Source organism: Vigna radiata, chromosome 5, assembly GCF_000741045.1.
Source record: "Vigna radiata var. radiata cultivar VC1973A chromosome 5, Vradiata_ver6, whole genome shotgun sequence".
Taxonomy (NCBI): Eukaryota; Viridiplantae; Streptophyta; class Magnoliopsida; order Fabales; family Fabaceae; genus Vigna; species Vigna radiata.
Window position 1 is genome coordinate 966,606 of NC_028355.1, and position 25,807 is coordinate 992,412.

Below are 25,807 nucleotides of genomic sequence, written 5' to 3' on the forward strand. Positions count from 1 at the left end.
TATGCATACAAGTGTTGGGAGGAAAAAAAAAATTTGGACCTCGTTGAAAACGAGTAGGATATGCATTGTTTGGGGTGGATGCCCTATTCTGTGAAGGTTTAAGCATGTGCTTGCATGTGTTATAGCTAGGAGGAAGTATGCATGTGCAGGGACACATGGCAAGAGGAATATTAGGGTACTTTGGTTTCTTATGAAACGAAAAATCATTGTCCTATGTCATTTCTTTGTACTTTTGTGAGATTTTATATTTAGTGTTGTTTTGTGAAAAAACCTTAACTTACAGATAATTCAATCTGTGTCATGTATGTCTGTCAATCAGAAATACATGCATAAATTAATATGTTTTTCCATGTTTTTAAGAAGAAAAATGTAGATTAGAGAATGAAAAAAAGTGAATTTGAATAGGTTAGATATGAGGAAAAAAAGAGGAAAAAGAAATATTTGTTAAATGTAACTCCCTAATGTAATGACATGTCTCCTCTTCCCCACCAATACATCACTTCCATTGGAATAGACAGGACATAGACATATGCGAACAAGTTTGGCAGAAATGTACCAATTTGTAAGCAACAGGCATATTTTGGAATAACTACCTATCACTATATAGTAGTTCTTAACTTATGAAATATGAATGGATTAGTAAATATGACTTTTTTGCTTTGTCTAGATATAAATATATAAGAAATGGGCAAAGCTAAATGATAAAAAAATGAAGAATGGTTAATCTATAATTCAGCTACTAATAGCCCCACTTTGAGGACAGCCGAAAGCTAGGGCAACTTTTTGTTACTTGTCAAGGGGAACCTAACTGGCTAACTGCCACCTATTTTATGTCCCACACACTCATAAATAAAATCAAAACAACTTTTCTTTTTCTTTTTCCTTCTGGGATCACCACTTTCCTTGATTAGTTACTACTCAACTCATTTCAACAGAACAACCATGATCATCATCATCATCATTAACCTATAAAGTTATTGGATAACTTGGTCCAACATTCCTGCTTAGAACAAAACGCCAACAAAGTAACAACACAACAATCCTTATTCACTTCTTAAATATCTCTTAAATTTCATTAATAATCATACTTTCACAACATTTTAACACCATCCTCGTGTTATTCTATGATTTGTCTATATCGGTGTTTATGATTATTATTATTGATTGTAGAGTAATTTTGGATTAATCATAGAATAACACGTAGATAATGTTAAAATGTCAAAAAAATGTTGTCAAAGTATCATTATCCAAATTTCATATGGATGTTTTATAAAAACAACACCTCATGCAATATAATTTTTTAAGTTGTTTTCTTCTTAACCATGAAATATAAATTCAATTTTTTAGTTTTTTTAGTAGGAATATTAATTATAAGCATATATGCTAAATAAAAATAAATGTTATAATTAAGAAGGTTTTAACATAAAGTTTCATCACTTTCTTTTTTATTTGAAAAGGAGCACTGAAAAGGTAGGTTTCACAGTATTTAGACATTTTAGCTCCACCAATAACATCGTGGACATTATTTTATTGTTGGTGCTTTGTTACCTTTCTCCATTTCTAATCTTTATTTCACTGTTTGCTTTCTATTTGTGATTTCTAAATCTGCATTACTGTGAATTTTTTTGTTTGAAATTTAAAAATCAATCTACTCTAAAAACGTTGGACTTGATCAAATTTTAAAAGGAAATAGAGTTTATAAAATCAAAGAGTTTAATATTTTAAATTTAATTGTGATCGTTGTGTTTAATAATATTGTCTATAAATTCGTTATGGTTTTGTTTTTAAAGAATGTCTAAATAAATAAAGAAAAATATTAAAAGTCTATATTATTTTAACAAACTTTTTCACCAGTTTGTGATTTTATTATTGTGCATCAGGCTGTATTTATTGTTGTCATAAACATAGTTCTTATACAAGCTTCCATACGTACATATAATCTCTTAAACTTAGAGACCATGAAGATGCAACATATTTGTTTTCTATCTTAGAACATGTACCAAACTGATATAATTTTCCTAGGAGTTTATAAGGAAAAAATGGTTAACATTAAAAAAAAAATCATGTGAGTAAATTGTTTAAGATCTCATTTAATAGCATATAATTTCTAAATAAAATATTATAAATTTTGATAATACATAAAAGAAATTTTGATAATACATAAAAGATAGATAGAAATTATATAAAATATTAATATAGTTATCCATTTAATAATCATAATAACATAGTATATGTGTAAAAACACATAAAACTACACAAGTTTTATCAAAGACATTAAACTTTTATATAAATAGCTAGCTAAAACTTAAACAATCACTCTGCATCATCCTTACCCTCCACTAAAAGCACGTCAACATTAAATTTATCCTCTGCTCACACCAAGAGGTGATTATTGTAAAAGAAAAAACAACACAAAACAAAAGAAAAGAAAACAGAATAAGCTAGTGTGCAAAATAAAATATCATAAGATAATTGAATTTATCAAATACCACTTCAACATCTATAAAGTACTAGAACTCATATAAAAAAATACATATAATTAACTTTAGTCTTAGTCATTTATATACGTACTTGGACATAGGACTTCATTAAAGGTGTGCTCTCGTAATAGTATTTATGTCCTACAAAGTCACAAACACAGAAATTATCACAATTATAATACTCACATATGCATACATACAATTACAAAAATCCTCATATACATACATTCAATTATAATATTCACAATAAAAAATCAATGATTATACATGTCAATACCAAGCAGCCAAAAAGAAGAAACAAAACAAGTATATAAACTGACACTTAGAGATGGCACTAAGTGTGAAACCTCTCGTGCAAAGGTGGCACTTAGCGACAGTTCTTTTGCCCAACACCATTTTCTCGGAAAACGTCATGCTCAACGACACCTTCTTGTTGCTTAAGATCTTAGAACCACTTCTTTTTCCCTAGAAGTGGTTCAACACAATTTTTATACATCAAATTCATACCAATTTGTACAATTTTCTAGCTCTTCAGTTCTCCCAATCACAAAATAGCTCGATGACCTTTAAAACACTCCTACACACACAAGTAGCACAATTTGTTCATATGAATAATGCAAACGCAACCAAGGTATACCATTAACACTACATGTGAGTTGATCAAAAGCCACATGCTAAAAAAGATCAACTGAAATAGAAAATCAACTTATTCTATTAAAAAAACTGATCACATGATTTTGATGAGTTTATCACCAAAAGAAATCATATGATTTACTATCTTCAAAATGATGATTGATTTGTGAGATATATTAGAAAAAGTTTTAGAAAAAAATTTCTAGAAAGATACATGTTTTAAGATAACGAAACATGTTTATAAAAATTATATTTATATTATATATTTTTAATATTAAAATAATTGAGTCTTATAATTATAAACACACTGTTAATTTTCAAAACACAATTTTCTATATTCTTACAATTTAAGATACACAATTTTTTTCTTTTTAAAAAAAAGTCGTTTTTACGGATGACTTTGTACTAATTTTTTTTTTTAACATATGTGCTTGCAGGTTTAACTTTTATTCTTTTTAATAATAGTCATGCTTCCATACATTAGTTATGATTTCTTTTCTGATATAGAAATTTGTTGTATGTACGACTTCTTGTAGTTTATTTATTTTACATAGTATTTACATGAACGATCTTTACTTCAATTATATTTATCCTAGGTAACTTGTTCTTAAATTTCTTTATATTGTGATTTGTGTTTTATTTAAGATTATTTATTTTGATGGTAACAAGTTATTTTTTAATTTTTATATAATATTATTTATTTTAGGATTTTTTAACATGATACAAATTCTGTTATTAAACTATGTTTTTTTTTTTAATTTAGTTGTTTTTTTAGAAAGTAAAAAAGGAAAGAAGAGGAGACAAGAATTAAAAGAAATGTATTAACAATTGATACAAATATTTTAACATGATTTTCATTGTCTTGATGAATAATTGTCCTATTATGTATGACATTCAATGTAAACCTATTTTATACTTAGATTTCCAATGTGATTCTATTAATACATATTTTATTTTTGAAATAAATTACAACAAGATAAAAAGTGTGCCTGATTTTGTTGGAAGTGCAAATTCCAATAAATATAAAATGTAACGTGATTTTCTTCTCAAACGTATTTTCTGCTACGAATATTTTTGTCAAAACAAAAAGTAAAATGATATCCATGTTGAAAAAAAAAAAGGTGGGTGCAAATAACAAACTGCTTTATTATAACCACACTAGCAGAACAGTTAGCCCACGAAGGGTCCATCAAAAATTGGGTACTTCTTCCTACACTTTTCTGTTTCTTTTTTCTGCACCCCAATAAAAGTTTACTCTCCAAAATATTCCTCATATATAATAAAAATCACACACTTCCTTAATTTTAATATTTTTCAGATTAAATATTCTGATACATATTTTCGGATTCGTAAAATATCTTTCAAAAACATCTAATCTGACGTATAAGAAAAAAAAATCTGAATGAGTTAAAATTATTTTATATTCTAAAACACTCAATTCATAATAAAAAAAATAAGAATATGTATTTTGAAAAATATTTCTAAATTAAAAAATATGTTAATACATAAATATATTCTTGAACCGTCATTTGAAATGTATTTTGTATTAATATTAAGACGACCTGAATAATACTAACACAATATGAAGATGTTACAATTAAACTAATTATCTATGTGAGAAACTAATGTTATTTTTCATAATATAAAATTTAAATTCTTCTTCTAATGATTTTGAAATTGAACATTCTCCACACATGCAACCGTTGTCCAATTTATTGCACAATTAATTTTTGGTACGTAATTTATTGCAGCAGCTGTGTGATTATTGTATGAACATTCAACATTGGTCCCACATTTCACAACAACTTAATTTAACAAAATATTAATGTCATTGTTATTTCTCACTTCAATAAAATTAACCAAAATCAATTTAAAACTTTCTCAACAATTCTACCATGTCCATTCAAACTATAAATGATTCATATTCTAATAATAATTATAATAATAATAATGTTATTTTTTTTTTCCAAAAATAGAACAAGATGTAATAAGTGGACTCGTGGTAAAAATAAAAAAGTTATCACATTTATAACTTTTTGTCTCATTCTATTTTTTTAAATAGATAAAATATATAACATAACCCATATGTACTATGTTATTTATGTGAAATGGACAAATGAGGATTGAGGTGAGATGGTCCACCCCCCACTTTGTCTCTTCAAAATTATACAGATTTATTTTTAAATATAAATATACAATGTTATAAATTACTAAATCTTATAAATATTCATTTTGAGAAGCATTAAGATTAAGCGATGTAGTTTTTGTGATTAAGATAATATGTGACTTATATTGTTTGATGGGAGAAAATGAAATGACAACGAATACAAAAAGAAAAACTAAACTAAAACATAAATATGTGATGTTGGAAGGTTATAAAATGTTGGGTTGAACAACATAATAAGCATGTGAAGAGATTGAAAATAGAGTGAAAACAAAAACATATTATCTTAGCGTAAAGAAAAATGAAGAGGAAAGTAAAATGAAAATATAAATACGGTATTGGTGAGATACCCTCGTATGGCAAACTAACAAGTATGTTTCCATATAGTGGTCACTATATTTTTAGTTAATTCTTGTTAAGACAAAATTCTTTAAACAAATATTGTTTTAAAGTTTAATAAAATGTTTAAATGTAATGGTGTTTAACAACGTAAATCGTTTAGGATAAAAATACAAAAAGTTAAACGTTATATATAAAAAATATTCTAAATGCAATAAATTATTCAACAGACTGTTTTTAAAGGCTAAGAACATATATAATGTTTAAATATTTAAGATCGTCTAATGTCTTAATGCATATATGTATTAGTACTATATATATCGTCTGTTGTATTGTACTATCTTTTTATTTGCAGATTATTTCAGTACAAAATCTTTATTCAAAAGTCCTGTATCAAAATTAGAAACGTTTAGACATAGAAGACATTCTGGAATGTTTCTTCAAGTGTTTTACGTTCTGCTCATCCGTACAAGTTATCTTTGCAAGATGCAACGCAGCTTTTAATTTTATATTAAAAGGTTATTCCCAGCAAGAAGATCAAAACTCTTAGTAACATATCTTTTCTGACAAAGTCTATATAAATAGGACTGCATGAAGAGATGAAACACAAGAATTATCTTTACATACGTCCATGCTGTTGTTTTCTTTTTAAAGCTCACATCATCAAAGACTCCTTTTTTGAAAAAGAAAAGTTTATTTACACGTTTTCAGAATTACTTTGTATTGAATTCATATCCTTTCTACAAGATTTATATTATGTTTTTGTATTTTCAAAAAATACTTTATTATTTTCAAATTTAGATGTAAATTCAAACACTTGTAAGTTTAACTCAGTGGAATTAAACGCTCTAGTCAATTGGACTAATTTATACTAGGAGTGATGAAACTTGTTCTAACCAGTTATATTACTTATAAAACCAAAAGTGGTTAAACTCGTGTTGTAATTTTTCAAATTAGTGAAACTTCTTAAGAGTGCTTAAGAGATAATTGGACGTAGTTCAATTTAGAATCAATATAAAAATAAGTTTGTCTTATTATTTTCTTTTTAAAAGTTTTCTTAAATGCTCTTTGAAATACTTAAATGTTTAACTTACAAATCATTTAACCCTTACAAAAAAGCTTAAAAACTTATTTGAAAAAAAATTTAAAAATTCTATTCAAAATCCCCTTTTCTGGAGTTTTTTTTTTTTTTTTTCACAATTCTTGTTGTGTATCTAACTGTTATAGTTTCAACAAATTTTAAACCTTGAAAGACAAGCTTAAATGCTCATAATTTTTGAACACTAAAAAATGGATACTACAACAAACTTCATCCTTGTATGGTCTTTCAACATCGTATTTTAGTATTTGTTTAACTTTCCTCTTCGATTTCATTTAACACCATTCTCAATCTCATCCCATGTTTGTTTTGGTGTGCCTCCTGACACTACTTTCTCTTTGAATATCATATTTATCTTTTCATTTTACTTTCTTCGTCGATTTCGTTTATCCTTATCCAACAATAAAAATGACATGTCATATTAATAACAAAACTATGTCGTTTAATATAAAATATCATATGAAGCAAAGTAACTAGAAAAATATCACTTACTTAACAGAAAAGTTAAAGTATAACCTCAAATGAAAAATATAAAATTTTAAATCCTTAATAGACAACTTAATTAAAATATCCTAAATTTACCAAAAACTTAAAATTGAATTAACTTATATTATAATGAACATTTTAATAAATCAACCGAAAAGTTGCAAATTTAAAATAAATCAAATCAAGGATAAAATATTTGACTTAAATTAAACCAAACCAATAACTTTGTTAATGATTTAAACAAATTTAGTCAACCCCACCATTAAGTTTAAGACCCAATTCACTTTAATAAATAATAATTATATTTAAAAAATTAAATATATTTTTAGTCTCTAAATTTTATCTTTTAAACACAGTGAAAAAAACATTTTTATAGTAACATATTATACAAATTCTAATCCATCTTGTACAAAAAGTGACACAGTAACAATTTTATAAATAATACAAGATTTTCTATATTGATTGAAGGTAGACTGAATATAAAAAACAACCAATATAGAAAGTGAAACAATGAAAATATGGTAAATAAGTGGAATATTTTATGTATTGTCTCCACACTGTAAATAATATAATATCTTAAATATTCATCTTTCTTTTTCATGCTTTTATTCATTTTGTATTTCTTATGCATTCATCCTCTCCTTTTTACCTTTTTGAAAAAATTCTTTTAATAACATTTTTTTTATAACTTTCTGATAATATATAGATGACAATTTGTGATTCGTCTGTTTTAAATATTTTTTTTTAAATATAAATTTAAACAGACTAATAAATTAATGACAGATATTTTGTTATTTAAAAATTGTTAAAAATATATTATCAAAAGATCGTTGCGCCTTCCCCACCCTCTTCCCTCGTTCCATATCCGTTTGCACTTCATGTTCACTTCACCATCAATTTGCATTCCTTGGTGTTCATGTTCACTCTCTCCATTGGCTAACTCTAGGGTTTGGTCTTCGTCATTGCTACGTTCGTAGTAACGACAAATGTATTAAAAATATATTTAATGCTATTAACAATCAATTAAAAAATTATTAAAACCTATGTAAATAAATGGTATACTCTAAAATAAACATAAGAAGTTAAGAATAATAGTTTCAAAATTTTGGAAGAACACAGGAACTACAGAAAAATATTCAGAGAGAGAAGAAAACACAAATTCACATATGTTATAAAATAAATAATATTTGTGAAAGAAATAAAAAGAATAGATAAAAATGTAGCCGAGAGTATGATACAAAACCGATGCTATATTGTTTTTATTAATAATAGATGGAATAGATGGATGCATGCATCAGCGAAAAGTGTTTGAAGCAGAACATTATCACTAGCAGACAAAAGCTTCAACCCAACATTAACCTAAAAGAAATGAAAAAATGAAAAGAAAAACTTATACGTGGCAGTTGAATAGCAAAAGCAGTCAAATCATTGATCTTTGTTACTGCTCCGTAGCTGTAGGGGACCCACCACATTGACCCCTCTTTCTTCACTTGTCTACAATCTCCTCCACAACATTCATCATCTTCTTCTTCCATTTTCCATTTTCTCAGAGTGAGAAAGAAAACGTAGAATGAAAGATGCTGGGTCTGAGTGTAGTGTTAGAAGCACAGAAAGGTAATAATGCTAGCAAGAAAACTCCACAAGTGATTAGCAAAACGACGGTGCTTAGCAGTATGAACAAACACTCTCCTTCTGCAGTGAACGCTTCTCAGCACTCTCCATTTCAGGAACCAACGTTTCTACATCAATGTTTTCTCTGCAGAAAGAGACTCTTACCTGGGAAAGACATCTACATGTACAAGTGAGTAGTCCTTCAATGTTACTATTAAACCTACCTTAACGTTCTCTTTCTTTTCTGACACTTTTTTTTTTTTTTCACTTTCTCTTCAAACCCAGATCTTGTTTTAGTCTATTTAAAATACTGCATGCTGCTTCTTCATTTCTCTCTGGTTTCTGTTCTGACAAAAGTCAAGATCTTTTATGCTTTTTCATTCACACGTTAAATGGGTTTATTCTTCTCTGCTTCTTCTATAAACATGAATGCGTGAAGAGGGGACAGGGCCTTCTGCAGCGTGGAGTGCAGGTGCAAACAGATTTTCATGGATGAGGAAGAGAGTTTTGAGAAAGACAAGTTTTTTTTGACTGCCATGAGTCCCACATCGTCTGCTTCTTCTTCCTCACAAGCACGTAGTCATGAGAAGGGAGGAAGAATTTGAGTCAGTGGTTTTTGCTTATAGATGAATGAATGAACTAAACGATGACCTAGCCATGGTGGAATACAGAGAAAATAGTGGTTGACCAAAAATGGGGGATTTTTTTTTTTGTTTTTTAGCTAGGTTCCTGTTTTACCCATGCTTGTGTTGTAGTAATAACTTCCAAGTTTTTGTCCTTTTGCTTCCTAGTATGAAGCCAAAATGTCCTTTCAACTTTATGTGGCTCCATTCTCCAACCTGTTTCGTTTCAACCGTACGTGTGATCCAAAATATTAATGTTTTATAGACACGCATGTGTTAAATGTTACTAGCCATCATTATCCACACATACAAGTAGAAAATGGAAGTGAAAAATATAACAAGATAATGGTTATTATTATTATTTTCTCTTCATTTCTTCCTATGCATAATAAGTCTTATTATTATTATTATTATTATTATTATTATTATTATTATTATTACTTTTATACCTTATTCTTCTTTGTTTTTATCAATAATGGTACATAAATATCTCAGTAGTGTAGGTCCTCATTTAATAACTTTTATTCTCTTCATTTTTTTCTTCTTGTCATACATATCACATAGCCCTTGTTACATTATCACTTTTTCTTCCTTTTTCCTGTTTTCTTTTTTTTCTCTAGTATGGACCAAAATTTAATGACCACAACATTATTCTTATCATTATTGCCCACAAACCGGAGACAGAGGTCTGTCTGAGCCTTTATTTTTGGTGACGGTTTAGGAGTGTTGAGACATTATTTGCTTTGTTGGAATGTGAGTTATTATGTCAAGCATGTTTCCACTAGTACATCCATGGTTTCTATTTGTGATGAATGTTAAAATTTGAATGAGGATGATGATGGTAGTTTTTGCATAGAGGCATTGAATTGATGGCTTTGTTTTTAACCAAAATGACAATGCACAACTCTTGTTACTATTGGTCAAGTTTTCTTTCCTGTCACTCGCATTTAGAGGATTGTCGTACAAGATTCTATAGCACGTTTGATGTTTTTAACTCTCAATAGGGGAATTTTTTTTTAACTTGAACTCTAGGTATATTTTTCTTCTCAGTAGCATTTCGTTTATATATCATATTTTGTAGTGTGTATGCGTTGGCCTGTACTGCCTAACCCTGAATAATGCCATGTTTTCTTATCAACTAAGTACTAATCTCATTTTGGTGCATTGAGTTTGATGTTTTGGAGCAACCTTGGACTTTAATGTTGAAAGATTGAAAGATTTTTTTTGTTGTTGAGAATAAGGAGAGTACAATATATGTCCACTTCTTAAATTTAAAATCTCATCTAAACCTATTAGTCATTTTCGTGTAATTAGAAAGGGAAGGAGGACAAGTAAATGATTGTGTTATTGTTTTTTACTAAATGAAGACTTTGGAAAGAGAATGTGATGCTTAGAAGAATGCAATAATTAAGAAAATTTTGGATTTTGGTTATACAGTAACTATAGTACTGCTTTGAAATTTTGTACCAAACAAACAACTTCGTCTCACATGGATGAATCCGAATAATGATAATTTGATATCTGCCAGCTGGAGAACGGACGTATAAGTCAGTGGAATTTCTATGTTTGGAAATAAACATAGCTACCAAATAAAAACTCAAACTGATGCTGCATGTGCAAGGAAATTCTGACGGTTGCTTTTCATGTTAAGTTCAAGCTTCTTCAGCATTAGACACAAAACATCATGTGATGATTGTTGCTTGCTTAGGTTCGATTCTAGTTGTAAATGTTGGGATAAACTTAAATTTTAAGAATTTATTATTTTATTAGATTTAGGTATAATAATATTTGGTTTAATTTGATAGAGATAAAAGAAAAATGAATAGTTATGATTTTGTGTTTATTAGGTAGAATATTATTTTATAATAGAATAAGGAGATTTTATTTTTAAGTAAATTGATATTTTATTTTCAGTTTTTATTATTTGTAATTGATTCAATACTCAATTTACACCTATTTAAAAATTGTCAGTATTTAATAAAAATTACTCACAATAAATTAAAGAATAAAATTATTTGTATAAATAAGTTATGAATGTGCATAGTAAAATTTTCTCATCAGTAAACTGGTTGTAGAAACGTTTCATAATGCTAGTATTGTTGCTCGGAGGTTGTCATGATTAAGATGGAAGCATTCTTTCAAGATTTTGTTCCCATCTGCATATAAAACGGTAACTACTGAAATTCATAAATGTCTATATTATTTACTATATTGGAAATCACATCATTCATAGTGTAATGATTAAAATAATAGAGTAAAAATGATTTAGTAACAGGGTTTTCAAAATCATAAGTTTAAATTAAATTATATTTAATAATTTTGTTTTGGTAAAGGTGTGATAGATATATTAATATTTAATGTATGACAGAGGCTGCAAAAGGTGTTGACCATATAGCAGATGTAACACCTATAAGATACAGGAGGAAGTTATCCCTGCACACAGTTTCAGAATTCTTATCTTCAGTACACTCTTTGGCTGCTCTTTCAGAATTTCCCTTACCAAAACCTCAAAAAGTTAACTCATCCAAAAGCAATTAATTCAATAATCATATATAAACATTTTATTTATAAAAAAAGTATTCTTTATTAAAAATATAAAAGTCACACTAGTTTTCTTTTTCTGATACTGTCAATATACTTCTATAATAATATATATTGACTTCTTTATTTTATATTACTAACAGATTACTATTCTTCATATTTTGTTCAGTTAAAAATTTCTGTCTGAGTATACTCATCATTGTAAACTACTAAATATTGTACATAATAAAATGAAACTAAGTGGTAATTTTTCTTGTTATTGTGCATAAACTAATATTTACATGGCACGTAATCAAATGTAATTAATTATTTCTTGTAAATTACGAAATCTAAATATAGCATAAATATTAATTAAAATATTTATGCTAATTATATGAAACTCAAATATTTATTACATAATATTTCTTCTGGTCATGGCTGCTTCAGACCAACATTGCATGCCAAAGAGAATGGAGAAAGAATTAATCCTGACACGAATATCAGTGGCATGGAGGAAGCAGCCATCGTCAAAACGCAAAATCACAAATTTAATCAGAATAATTTGCTATCTTTTTTGTTCATTTTTCGTTTTTAAGAGTTTGTTCAATACAGAAGAAAAGTAAATTACATTAACCAAATGATGAAAATAAAATCAACCTTGAAACATTACAGATAAGAAAACTATTATCTAAACTGCCTACAGTAATTTCCATAACCCGATTCAGACCTACTTTCATTGTTTTTATTTGCTTGAAACCGAATTTCAGTGCATGCTTCAGAAAGATTTCTTTTTTAAGATATAATATCTTCTTTTTTGAAAATCCTTCTAAGTCAATCCTTATATATATATATATATATATATATATATGGATGTATGTATCCAAACCAAGAACTGGTTTACATGACATCAAATATACAAGAACAAGAATGTCCAACAAAGATTTTGCATGTCAGTGGACTTAATACAAGGGGGACTGCATGCAGCAGTACAATCACAATATAATTCCCATTTTTCTCAACATGTTTGCCCACAATAAAGCTAGCCAGATTTGAAGAGTAAAACCGCTTTCTGATCCAAATAGAAATAAACAAAGTGGTTTGTTTCATGAGTCACATATGAGCCTGCAAAAAGGAAGACAAGTCCATGAATGCATTATAAATAGTAACGGTTAGAAATAGACTTTAAACCTAATTCAAATCCATAAAACCGGTCTGTAAGATGAAGTTTACACCTACTTATATATACTTAATTGGCCTTACCTCTAACCTACTTATATATACTTAATTGGTCTTATCTCTAGTCGATATGAGACTTCGAACAGTAATAAAAGTACAACCAAGCTAAGAAAGAAAAAGAAACTGTCTTCATTTGCATTAATCTGAATTTCATTGAAAAAAGAATAGTGTTCAATGGCATAACATGATTATTAAAAGGGAATGCATTTATGCGAACAAGGATCCTAATATTAATAAGCTTGAGCCAATGATATATTCCTTTCTTTTGAGGGATAAGTATTTAGAGTTATGAATACATATGATTGTGGTTTTGTCTTTGAGGCCTTAAAATGGAAGGAGCTCTCAAGATTCTTCATAAGAAAAACTCTATCCAACCAACCAGACTACATTGTTTATACACACATTATTTACCATACTGTAACACCATTCTAGGGTTACAACCAACCTTAAAACATTTACCAAAAGACATAGTTGTTCAGTTTGAAAAGTCAAAATCTAACTAACTGATTCTTCTTTAAGAAATTATTTTCACACAAACAAATCCGTACAGTTCTTTTTAATAATCACGTGATGTGAAGATAAGACAGAGACGTTGGCATAAGTTAACTATATCATGCAGAGAGAGTGAACAAGTTATGGAGGAAGAATTGTAGAAAAATTTTGTGCTAATGGAATGAGTATAACTCTTCTTTTATTATGCTCATGGCCTGGATTATGTTTAATCATGCATCAGCACGAGTAGCAATTTAAGCTTGATTGAAATTTGATTAGTGAAAGGATTTGTTCACTGAATACAGGGGTCGGGAATGTTTATATATGGTTCAACACTTTGACACTCCCATGCAATGAAACAAATGTTCTCGATTAAATTGTAATGCTTAACTATAAACTACTTTAAAATGATGATGGAAGAACCACATTTTGAGACCATCTTACTGAAAAATTTAAAAATTCAGAATTAAATCTGCCTATGCTGTTCTGTAATGCAAATCATTACATAGGTAATCCTACATTTGGATAACAGAGGAGTTATGTTATGAAGTCAAATGTAAATGGAAAACAAAGAACTTTGTTGAACTTGTATTAAATGGACAGAAAATATGATCGTGTTAATTCTAGGTTTTACTTATAAATAATTCACAATATGGCTACAATTCCATAATCCCTACAACACAGTTTGAGTTAGTTGGATCTATCATGCAGAGTAGCGAATAATGAAGTGATAGAGGAGGATATAAATCATAGATTCAAGTTATATGAATAAAACGGAGGAATAAATCAGGTGTTCTTAGCAATTTAAAGTGGTAACTCAAGCTTGGATGAAAATTTCACCATCTTAGTAAGATCAACAGATAATGCTCTACTGCGACTAAAGTTGGAGAATGAGATACCAAGAACATAAGCTAAGAATTATAGAGATGATAATGTTGTCATAAATAGATGAGCATGGTCATACAAAAACGATAACACCAAGAATGGATGAATCAGAGAACAGATATAGGCAGTGCCTGTTAAGGGAAAGAAGGTAGATTGGTTTTTCGGTATTTTTGGAAGTTGGTTTGTCAGTTTAGTTTTAGCAATTGCAAATTTCCAATATATTATATCATTTTATGAACAACCTTATCTCCAAAATGTTTGTTTTTGACAAGATAAAATGACATCATTTGATCCATAAAGCCAACCCAACCCAGCAGGAAATGGTTTTTGTTGTAAAAGAAATTCAAAACTAAACTCCTCATAAAATCCTAATAGCTGACCTCTGACATCAACATCACACCCAAATTTAAAATATTGAGCTAGTACCCCTATTGTGCAATGACTACAAGTGCATCGCAAAATTCAACAAGCATAGAACATTACAAAATCTATCTAATTAAATAAATAAAAAGATGAAAACTTTAAAGTTCTACTCAACACATGTACCAGAAATTGATATGGAAGATTAAAACAGATGGAAAAGATAATCCGTGACAGAAAGAGCCCTTCGTTATGCTTAAAATTAATATCAACTAGTGACTCATCTAAAAGTTTGAAAAGCAGAAGATCACATGACCAATTCATAGACTTACTTAGAACCTTTAGATTTATCATGCTCATATATTAGCTACTTTACCAGATTACGAAGAGATACAATAGTTTCACTAACATGAACTTGAATAAAAATACTAATATGTGCAATCACACAACATAAATATTTAAGCAAAAACCTCAGATTATGGACTGAACGATACTTGAAAGATTAATGGCACTTAACTGGACAGATATTTAAGACTCAGAGAAACCATCGATTGTAACTACTTTTTCGATCTTCAAAAGGTTCTTGTTAACAAGCAGCAGGCTTGCAGAATGGAGTGTTGACATTAAGATATCCATAGAAAATGAAAGATAGACAGATAATGAGGGGAAGAAGATATAACAGTAATAGCCCAGCAATGTGATTCGCAGCAAAACAACTCATCCAGTGATGATTTAATCAATCCTGAATTCCTAATCTCCAACTAGACATAGCTTGAAAATTGTAGGACCCTCAATTTTCATTAGCTCATTATCAATTAGACCGTATATTTTCCCTCAGTAAGAATACAGAGCATCAGTGAAGAACATTTCATCTAACATGACAGGCCCTACATGAATCAAGTTCACGACACTAACATGAAATATCAGGGAGCATTTGTCCCCAGCAACGCACAGGGGAAAAAAATGTCTGTTACCACACACCACAGGTCCCCAGTACACAAGTAATTGTGACTCATCAGCACAAACTAAACATACAATTAAGCTCACAATTTTCCGCTGGAGAATATAAAAAAGCAAGAAGCCTTTAAATCTTATTCCACGATCAGAGAATCATCCATATGCCACAACAACAAGCATCAGTTCTAAATTCCAACCACGAACAGTAGCAAACACACAAGGACCAACTTACATAACCTTAGATCTACTCAATTTCCACCAGAGAAGAGTCACATAAACCACGAATCCGAGTATACCCAAGTACCAAAATCATTTATAACAAGTAATAATAATAAAAAGGTACAAAATGAATTACCAAAATTACGACCAACGATGCAATGCCAAGTGGGGCCATGCCTCTTATCGAACTCCTTCTTTATCTGCTCCGCAACATCTTTCTCCACATTGTACTTCTCAAAGGCCTGATTAATCCGCAAAAAGCCAGGGCTTTACGACACAACACAGCAAGCATAAACAAACCCAGAAACAGAATCCAGAAGGGTGAACCATGCAACAAAGAAAAGGAAGAGAGGAAAGTAGTAAAAACTAACGGCGACGGCGATATCAACGGCCTCCTTCTGCATGTCGGGGATCATGTCGGCGCTCTTGATGATGACCTTCTTCGGGGGAACGGCCGGTGCCGGTAACGGTTTCCGGTCATCGGCGTTGAGCCTCGCCGTTGGGGGTCCGGCAAAGTTCTTTTTCAGTTCTTCACTCATTTTCTTTTTTTGCAATTTCTCTCTCTCACACACTCTATCTATCTATCTGTGTGTGTGATATGAAATTTTGATGATGAAGTTGGGTTTCCGGGAAGTGAAAGCGACGTGGGGGGGCTAAGCTGAGAAATGCAGAAGAAAGAAGAGAGTTGCAGTGGTAAGTGTAGAAACAGCAACACCACACCACACACTCCAGAGAATGCTTCCGAGTTCAGCAAAAGGCCCACCATAAGCACTGTTTTGGAGAATATGTTGTTTCTATTATGGAATAAATAAACAAATAAATAAAATTGGTGTCTTTTGAATTTAAGAATTTTATTTTGACGAAAATAAAGTAGTGTTTTGAAGAATATGTAAAAGGATTGTGGAGCATAGTTGGTGTGGTCTACTGGTGCGAATCCTTGCACGACAGAAATTAAGTGGACCAATGGCTGTGATTGATTGAATGATGTTTGAGAGGATGAACTTTGTTGTTCTGTCTTTTGGTACCCGTGCGTCTCATGCATGGCAAGGCAACACCATTTCATTAGAAATTTTGATAATGAGTTTATTAGCTAATTGCTTTTTTAACTTAGTGTTACGCAATGTTTTTGCAACTTGTTGGTTAGTGTTTTAAGGAAAATTCTTATCTTATTTTGTGTTTCAACGTCAACTTTTACTTTCGATACAAAGATTTACCTTTTATCAGTTAAATATCAGTATATTTATTTTTATTGTTCGCCTAAATAACATCATTTGGTGAAAAGTTTTACTACTTACAATGTTATTACATTATTAAGAATCATATATTTCTTGAGGTATTATAACTGAAATGTGGTTATTAAGCATGCTTAAAAGGCATATTTGGTTAACTATTGTTATTTCTAGAAATACTTTATAAATTTTAAGAAATAATTAAGATGTAAGTTACATAGCATTATAAAATAACTTTATATTCCTGTATAAATCTAACTTTCCCACCCTCTTACCGAAGCCATGTTTCAGTATAACTTTTCTGAGAATGAAAGATGTCCAAAACTTCTTTTATAACCTTTTAACAAATATGGGAATAAATATTCTTACTCAATATTCCCAAAAATGCAAAAATAGTCCATGAAACAATATCTCCGAAAATATTATTACATGCATCAGAAATCTTTTCTCTAATTAATATTTTCTTCTTAAAAATTTCCTGAGAAGAAAAGAACACTAATCTCAAAATGAAGTGATCCTTAAGTTCATATCCAAACCGAGAACTAGTTTACATGACATCAAATATACAAGCACAATGATACATGGAGGACTGAATACATCAGCATAATCACAAGACAAATCTCATTGCTGTCATATTCTTTGCCACCACAATTGGACTATCCAGACTTAAAAAGTAAAACCGCTTTCTGATCCAAATAGAAATAAACAAAGTGGTTTGTTTCATGAGTCACATATGAGCCTGCAAAAAGGGAAAGAAGCCCATGAGAGCACTTCAATAACAAATTGTGTTGTTCTAAACATACAACTCTTACCAAGAATACAACTAAGCTAGCAAGAACTACCAATTTTGTCGTTATTTGCTTTAATTATCTGAATTTCATTGAAAATAATAAATAGTGTTGGGTACTGGATGATGTAATATTGTGCATCACGAAGCATTCAAAATTCTGGATCTCATATGTTGACAAGAAAATGTAATAAAGTAGATCACATATCATGTCAATACTCAGTTTTTCTAGCGCTAGTAACTGTAGTTTCAATGGCATGAGTTTCATTTTCTACTTGCTGTTTTGGCTGTCCAGATCCAGCCATCTTGCCAAACATAATCTCATAAACGAAACAAGCATGCTTAGACAATAACAAGAAAATAAAACATGCATTAAAATGTTTGACAAAAAAGCATGAGTACAAGCACAACTCAGTACATAGATATGAAATACCAAACACGAAAATTTTTAAAAATTACAAGATATGACATAAATTAGTATAAAATCACCATAAGTAAAAAGACAGTTTTTAAATCAAGAGGAAATCAATGTTTTAGGCTGTTAGGATAAAAGTTGGAAACATGCTTTTGGGATTTCCAATGTCATTCCCAAATTCCAAGGTACAAAATGAAGAAGGAAAATTTAGTTACTTTGGAAGTAAAGTACTTTTGAGCTCCCCCAACCGCATCCAAACATGCACTTAAAAGTTAACATGAATAAATGTAAAATGCTGTGATTAATCTAATCATAGTGGCATTCTCATCTATATTGGCTTAAAAAAAATTAAAAAAAAAAAAAAAAGAAACTGCAAATAGGATTATCTGTCCAAAAAGTGATTCCTTCTAGAGAAATTATGTGTATACAACTTCCCACAATTTTTTAACAATGGGATAAGACAAGAGTATGGAGATGAGTGATGTGATGGAGAGATATAGAGTGAAAAAGTAATGTTGTAGGAAATTGTTATAAGAATAGTAACTCTTCTATTCTGCTCATGGCTGAGACTATGTTTACGCGTATAATAGCACGAGTAGAAGTTTAAGCTTAATAAAAGCTAGGTATTATGAAAGGACCTGTTAGAGTAGGAAAGTATATAAATAATTCAACCCTTTGGTACTCCTATGCAATGAAACACTGTTTTCTTCTTAAATTTAGTTCTTAACAATGTTTTATAAGCAATCTGAGAACAAAAATCAAATAACATGTTCTGAAATTTAAAATAAAAAAGAGAGCAGTAACAAGATGGAGTATAACTGATTCCCTGGACTCCCACAACATGAATTTTGGTAGAAATCAAATTGAAACAAAAACAGTAATGAATATTTATATTAGGAGAACACTACCACATAAGGATGACTTCCTCAGTACAGAGAATTTAAGACAAACATGAAGAAAATTGTTAAATAGTGATGGTATGGAGCACTGCTCCTTACGATATGAAGACTGAGTTTCTAGCTACGAGTGACAAACCGTTAAGAGAGAACCAGCTGCTCTCCTAACCCCAAAACTATCCTTGAAACTTTTCAAGAATCTGTTCATGCCCCCTCCATTCTGCTATTTTCCCCCCAAATAACCTTTCTCTATCTGTTCTTAGCATGATTACCACATACTCCTCTTCCATTCTCACATTGCCACCAGTCAAATGTCATTTTGACCCCACTACTCTTTCTCTCCTTATTTTCCCCTTGTTTCTTTCACCTCATACACCTACAGGCCTATTTAGGCCCATCAATACTAACCCCCTATAGATTTCACCTTGTCCTCAAGTTGAAAATCAGGGAAAACCTTATCCAGAACACCGCTGCCTCCCATACATTCTCATGATCAGGGAGTTCAACCAACACAGGTGTGGTTTCATTCGTCAACCTATGCACTTGCACTATCTCTTCAGGAATCATCTGCAACTCCCACCACTCTGCAAGGAATTTGGGAAGTTGTCAACATGGCAAGTTAAGACAACTTGCATGTGCAGGCAAATCCAACGTATGCTGCTTGCCCAACCATCCTCTCCTTAACTTTCAAAAGGACTTGTACTTATAAGGTTGTGCCTTCAAATACACCATCTCTCTCCCCCCATGTCAAATTTGGCTTATCTTCTTTTCTTATCCACCAGCAACTTCATAGAATTCTGAGCCTTGCATAATTGTTCTTCAAATATTCTAGGAATGCATATCTTTCTAAAAAAAGGGGAACCACTTGAAGTGTTGAAGTTCCAACCAGATGATACTAGACTATAGTGTGTGGGGGAGGGGGGATCCCTCCCATAAAGTGCCTTAAATGGAATCCATACCAAGAGATACATTGTGAGAACAATTTTAAACTAAAATTCCTCCCACACATAATCCACTCCACGGGTTTAGGATAGCCATTCACAAAAACATGTTAAATAAGACTCAATGATCCTGTCAGTGACCTACGTCTGCCCAACCATTTTGCCAGCCATCTTAAATAAGTACTTGTAGACACTCGTGATCGCCCATACCTATCCAAAGCAATGGAATTCACAAAACCATGAAGGTCATCATGATTTCTGAAATGAATACATCAACCCCTTCTGTCACTGAAAATGGATGATTCAAAGGAAGAAAACGTGCTGATTTAGTTAACTTGTGCACAGCCACTTATATAGTATCTTTCCCTTTTCGTTAAGAGATGAATTTCTCTCTTAAGCACATTTCCGATACTTCTATCTCAAGTAAGATATTTCATGAAAGACAGAGCACTTCATTCGGCTAGAATATTAATATCAACTAATATTTTTTCTAAAATGTTTAAAAAGCAGAATCAAAAAGAGATCAAGCCATATACCTACTCAAAACCCTAAAGCTTTATCATATATACAGGCTAACTACTTTGGCAAAACTATTTGTAAGTTTAATTAACTTGAATCATCATACAACACGATTGCATAACATATTGGACTGTGAATGATGCTTGAAAGATTAATTGCACTGGATAATATTTATGAATCATGAAAAAGCATCAATTGCATAAATATTTCTTCAATCAATACGCTGTTAACAAACTGCAAGCTTGTTAGCCTGCTGACATTGAGATATTCAATGAAAATGAAAGACAAACACGCACTGCAGGAAAGAAGATATAATAGAAACAGTGCCTTCATTTGCAGCAAAACAACTCATGCCGACATAATTTCTTCAAGCTTGAATTCCTAACTTCCAACTAGATACTACTAGAGAATCCCCGCACTCCCTAGAGTCATTAGCTCTTTTTAATCTAAGCGATAGACCACATATTTTCCCTCTGTACAAATCCAGGTGAATTCATCCCACGTGGCTGGCCCTCTCCATGCGTTAAGTTTGCATTTGAGTAGCAAATATAATTAGGGTCTGTTTGGACGTTCGTTTCCATAAGGTCTTTTAACAAAGAAAAAAAAAAATAAATAACTTTATCCATAAGCTAAAATAAACCTACTTTTTTGGGAAAAAGAAGCTTGTCCAAACAGACCCTGGTGATTATAAATTTTGAGGGACCAGAATCATAGGACACTAACATGACATATCAGGGAGCATTTGTCCCTGTGTCAAAATGTAAGTAGTCAATGTTATATTCAACCATTTTCTCCTCCACTAACCACTAATTCAAGAAAAGACTTCTTAAACCAATAAAGGAAAACCCCATCCTCTACAGCTTATAGGCACAATCAAAGTGGAACAAATTATCTGTCAAAAAAGTACATAAGTCATGGTGACTCATCAATAAGACACAAACCACACCAACTAATCTACATATGCATATACCATTCACTACATAATCGAGCTAAGAAGAAGGCAGCAAAATCTTATTCTATAACTAGAAAATCAACTATATGCACCCAAAAACAAAAACCTAGGTTTCAGCATCACTTCTAAATTTCAATCATGCAGAGAAGCGAAGAAGGATTAACTTACACAGATCTACATCTACTCAATTTCTAGTAGAGAAGAATCACATAAACCACAAATCAAAGTATACCCGAGTACCAAAATCATTGAATACAAATAATAGCAATTAAAAAAAGAACAAAAGGAAATACCAAAATTACGACCAACGATGCAATGCCAAGTGGGGCCGTGCCTCTTATCGAACTCCTTCTTTACCTGCTCCGCAACATCTTTCTCTACATTGTACTTCTCAAAGGCCTGATTAATCCGCAAAAAAGTCAAGCCTTTACGAAACAACACAGCAAGCACAAACAAACCCAGAAACAGAATCCAGAAGGGTGAACCACGAAACCAAGAAAATGAAAAAGAAAGTTGTTAAAACTAACGGCAACAGCGATATCAACGGCCTCCTTCTGCATGTCGGGAATCATGTCGGCGCTCTTGATGATGACCTTCTTCAGAGGGACGGCCGGTAACGATGACGGTTTCCGGTCATCGGTGTTGGGCCTCACCGTTAGAGGTCCGGCAATGCTCTTTTTCGCTTCTTCACTCATTTTGTTTTTCTCTATCTCCGATTGAGCTCTGGTTAGCTTTTAGGGGAAGTGACGGAATTAGGTGGTGTGAATTTTGAAACCGTATCTGAATAATATATATTTCTAAGCCTAAAAATTAATTTTAAAATGAAACCTTTTAAAAATTAATATTATGTTTTTTTTAAAGAAAAAAACTATAATAATATTAACGTGTTTCATTACCTTAAGTAATTATTTTTTTAAATAGAATTATATATTTAAGAGACTTAAAGGGGGCTTTATTAAGGTGGCTCTCACATGTTCCATACTCGTTAAAAAGGATTTTTGTGTCCATTGCTTTATTATTTTATATTACAAAAATAAAATTTAGATTTTAAAAATAAAAAGCACACATTTCTCAAAATCATTCATAAAAAATATGCAATGATTTATAAAAACAAATTTTAACGCTTTCTTTTTTTTTTTAACAAAATGAGGCAAACTTATATGCCTTTTTTCATTTTTTTTGGCAGATATATATCTTGGAATAAATAAAGTAAAATTGGTTCTTTTGAATTTTAGAATTTTATTTCAAAAAAAGAATATAGTAGTGAGATTTTGATGAATATGTTAATTTAATTGTGAAGAGCACCTGTGAAAATCTTGCAGGAAACAAATTAGGTATTGTGATAGATTAATGTTTTTAAAATTGGTTTGTAGTTGAAATGGTTATAGTTTAAATGCTTGTAATTAAAACATCAATTACTTTAACCTTAAACTTACTTGAAAAAAGAAAAATAGAAATTATTAAATCATCAATTACTTTTTCAAACTTATCTGTGTAAGTTTTAGGAACCGAGAGACTGACCTGAATAAAGTGGCTTTCTCGCTTACCTTGGTTCTTAAGTTGAGAGAAAATAGAGTTTTTGTGTGAATTGGAGTGTGATTAGAGCATACCTGACTTGTGGACTCTTTCTTCTATTTATAATGTGCTTCATGAAATATAAACAGAATCCGTATAAAAACAACCAAATGAATAAAAACAACCTTACTTATATGTTTGGTTCGATATTTCTGACATTATATCCATTATATCTTTAATTTTTGTATGTGGACTTCTTAAATGTTGGTCCTTCTAGCATTATGTCCATTTGGTCTAATTGAGCAATCGTTCGGTTGGATATATCATATCCCAACCAAAAGGTCGAAATATTATACCGTATAAGTGTATATAAAGAAAATTGCGATTGAAAATATTTTCTTTGTGATAAATATGTATTATATTAACACTGAATTAAAATTTTTTGATTTTCAAGTCATATGTATTAAAATTACACGTCAAACAATATGAAAAAGAAAAAAAGTAAGCAGTTACTTTTAAACTAAGAATTGGTTCGAGAATTTCTTAACAATAGAAGAGTTGACTAGTTGTGTGCTATGAAAAGATTTATAATTTTATTAAAAAAATGGGTTAAATATGTTTTTAGTCCCTATATTTTGGGGCGATTTTGGTTTTAATCCATTTTCAAACTATGGTACAATTTAGTCCTTCAACTTTAGAAAACTTTGGTTTTAGTCTTTTTTACCAATTTTTTTACTTTAACTTTGGTTGGAAACAACAAATAAAGTTAAAAAAAATTGGTAAAAAAGACTAAAACCAAAGTTTTCTAAAGTTGAAGGACTAAATTGTACTATAGTTTGAAAATCGACTAAAATCAAAATCGCCCCAAAAGTATAAGGACTAAAAACATATTTAACCCTTAAAAAAATATATCTAAAAGTTCAAAAACTTTAAAAAAAAATATAAAAGAAGATTTTGAGATATCGAACTACAATAAAATTATTGTATATTTTTTAAAAAAATTTATATTTTTATTTATGAGTGTACTTTTACTTTTTTTCATTTTAACCTTAATTTTTTTTTCAAGTTTACGTGTTACTAGTTTTATATTTAATTCATATGAATTAGAAATAAAGTTAATTTATAAAATATAAGAAAATATAAATTCTTATAAATCAATTTTGTAAAAATAAGTTTAACTTAAAATTTATTTTCTAACATTGTATTGTATTATTGTTAGAATTAGAACTTATCATAATGAAATTATTGTTAGAGTTTATTTTTTATTAACAAATCAATGAAATTATTTTTTAACATTGTATTATCGTTGAATTTTCAATATGGTGCAATTCTTCATTCGTGATCAAAACAACTAAATAAGAATTTCAAAATATAAAGGGTGAATGTTTTATTAATTTTCATTCAACTAGAGTGACCAGCAAATAAAAAGTATAGTGTTTTAATAAGACTCGATTAATTTTTAATAGTATTTTTTTAATCGTTTAGTTTATTTGTTTTGTTTTCCAAATTTCCTGATATAATGTTTTGATTTGCAATTGGAGTTAATTAGTTGTGAAACTTGTTAACAGTCAATCTGATTGTTGTTTGCTATATATTTTCTATAAATTGATATTTCATTTTAGAGAAAAAATTATAAGCATATTGATAATTAAATATTTTTTTATGTGAATCAAATTTTGATATAAATATATTTCTTCTATAATGTTTCGATGTAAATGTGATTCAAAAATTTCGATATATATTACTATAAATTTGAATTCATTAAACATTAATCTTTATTCGTTTGTAGGTAAATAGTAACTAAATTTGAGCAATTTTCTAAGAAAAGAAAATACAATAACTACTTAAATAAATAAATAAGAGGAAACTTGAGAATAGAATAATAATTTTATATTTCTTTTATGAAATCTTTGTTGAATTTTTGTATTTATTTCATTTTTTAGTTAGAAAGTTTTTATCAACATTATTTTTTATTAATTGATCAGATGACCTATTAAATGAATTAGAAGTTGTGTATGTCAATCTTAATATCTAATATAAGATGTTTAACGATTTTTGTAAGATTTTTAGTGTAACATCCCCAAAATATGTGTATAATTCATATCAAGTGGAATGCAACATATTATAATAATAGAAAGCAGTCAAGAGATTTATCAGATGAAGTGTATATAATACAGTCATCCAAAATATGATGTAAGCTCTACATATGGCATAGAGTCTTTCAAAAGAAGCAAAAGAAACTAAAACTAAGTTATGTACAATAGATGATGACTGAGCTACACTACTCTGCAGCATCAGCAGTTGTCTGGAATATCTGGTACATCTAGAAGTTGCTCCAATGGGGCCTCTGAAACCTCTGCTCACATCCAATTAGGATGATCATTGCAAAAAGGAAACAAGCACAAACAAAACAAACAGCAAACAAGCAAGGGTAAGCTAGAATTCAAAA

The 25,807-nt window shown here is 29.9% G+C and overlaps 3 protein-coding genes across 3 annotated transcripts; 1 reads left to right on the forward strand and 2 right to left on the reverse strand.

Annotated features, from left to right (window-relative positions):
- Positions 1-8,694: 8,694 nt before the first annotated feature.
- Positions 8,695-9,701, forward strand: LOC106760220. The gene is made up of 2 exons (XM_014643687.2): positions 8,695-9,002; positions 9,252-9,701. The coding sequence occupies exons 1-2, from the start codon at positions 8,779-8,781 to the stop codon at positions 9,415-9,417; spliced, it is 390 nt and encodes a 129-aa protein (XP_014499173.1). The 5' UTR covers positions 8,695-8,778; the 3' UTR covers positions 9,418-9,701.
- A 3,015-nt stretch (positions 9,702-12,716) lies between these two features.
- Positions 12,717-16,885, reverse strand: LOC106760222 (dynein light chain 2, cytoplasmic-like). Its single transcript, XM_014643689.2, has 3 exons — positions 16,476-16,885; positions 16,241-16,346; positions 12,717-13,077 (listed from the first exon to the last, which is right to left on the reverse strand). The coding sequence occupies exons 1-3, from the start codon at positions 16,641-16,643 to the stop codon at positions 12,995-12,997; spliced, it is 357 nt and encodes a 118-aa protein (XP_014499175.1). The 5' UTR covers positions 16,644-16,885; the 3' UTR covers positions 12,717-12,994.
- An 848-nt stretch (positions 16,886-17,733) lies between these two features.
- On the reverse strand, positions 17,734-22,612 carry LOC106760221 (dynein light chain 2, cytoplasmic-like). Its single transcript, XM_014643688.2, has 3 exons — positions 22,371-22,612; positions 22,137-22,242; positions 17,734-18,072 (listed from the first exon to the last, which is right to left on the reverse strand). The coding sequence occupies exons 1-3, from the start codon at positions 22,536-22,538 to the stop codon at positions 17,990-17,992; spliced, it is 357 nt and encodes a 118-aa protein (XP_014499174.1). The 5' UTR covers positions 22,539-22,612; the 3' UTR covers positions 17,734-17,989.
- Between the last annotated feature and the right edge of the window lie 3,195 nt (positions 22,613-25,807).

What these genes read in the sequence shown, in the direction of transcription:
- LOC106760220 (XM_014643687.2), top strand. Translation starts at nt 8,779, where the DNA reads ATGCTGGGTCTGAGTGTAGTGTTAGAAGCACAGAAAGGTAATAATGCT. An exon ending in AAAGACATCTACATGTACAA is followed by an intron (nt 9,003 to 9,251) that starts GTGAGTAGTCCT and finishes GAATGCGTGAAG; the next exon opens with AGGGGACAGGGCCTTCTGCA.
- LOC106760222 (XM_014643689.2), bottom strand. Translation starts at nt 16,643, where the DNA reads ATGAGTGAAGAACTGAAAAAGAACTTTGCCGGACCCCCAACGGCGAGG. An exon ending in CCGTTGATATCGCCGTCGCC is followed by an intron (nt 16,347 to 16,475) that starts GTTAGTTTTTAC and finishes CGGATTAATCAG; the next exon opens with GCCTTTGAGAAGTACAATGT. An exon ending in CATCGTTGGTCGTAATTTTG is followed by an intron (nt 13,078 to 16,240) that starts GTAATTCATTTT and finishes TCCTTTTTGCAG; the next exon opens with GCTCATATGTGACTCATGAA.
- LOC106760221 (XM_014643688.2), bottom strand. Translation starts at nt 22,538, where the DNA reads ATGAGTGAAGAAGCGAAAAAGAGCATTGCCGGACCTCTAACGGTGAGG. An exon ending in CCGTTGATATCGCTGTTGCC is followed by an intron (nt 22,243 to 22,370) that starts GTTAGTTTTAAC and finishes CGGATTAATCAG; the next exon opens with GCCTTTGAGAAGTACAATGT. An exon ending in CATCGTTGGTCGTAATTTTG is followed by an intron (nt 18,073 to 22,136) that starts GTATTTCCTTTT and finishes CCCTTTTTGCAG; the next exon opens with GCTCATATGTGACTCATGAA.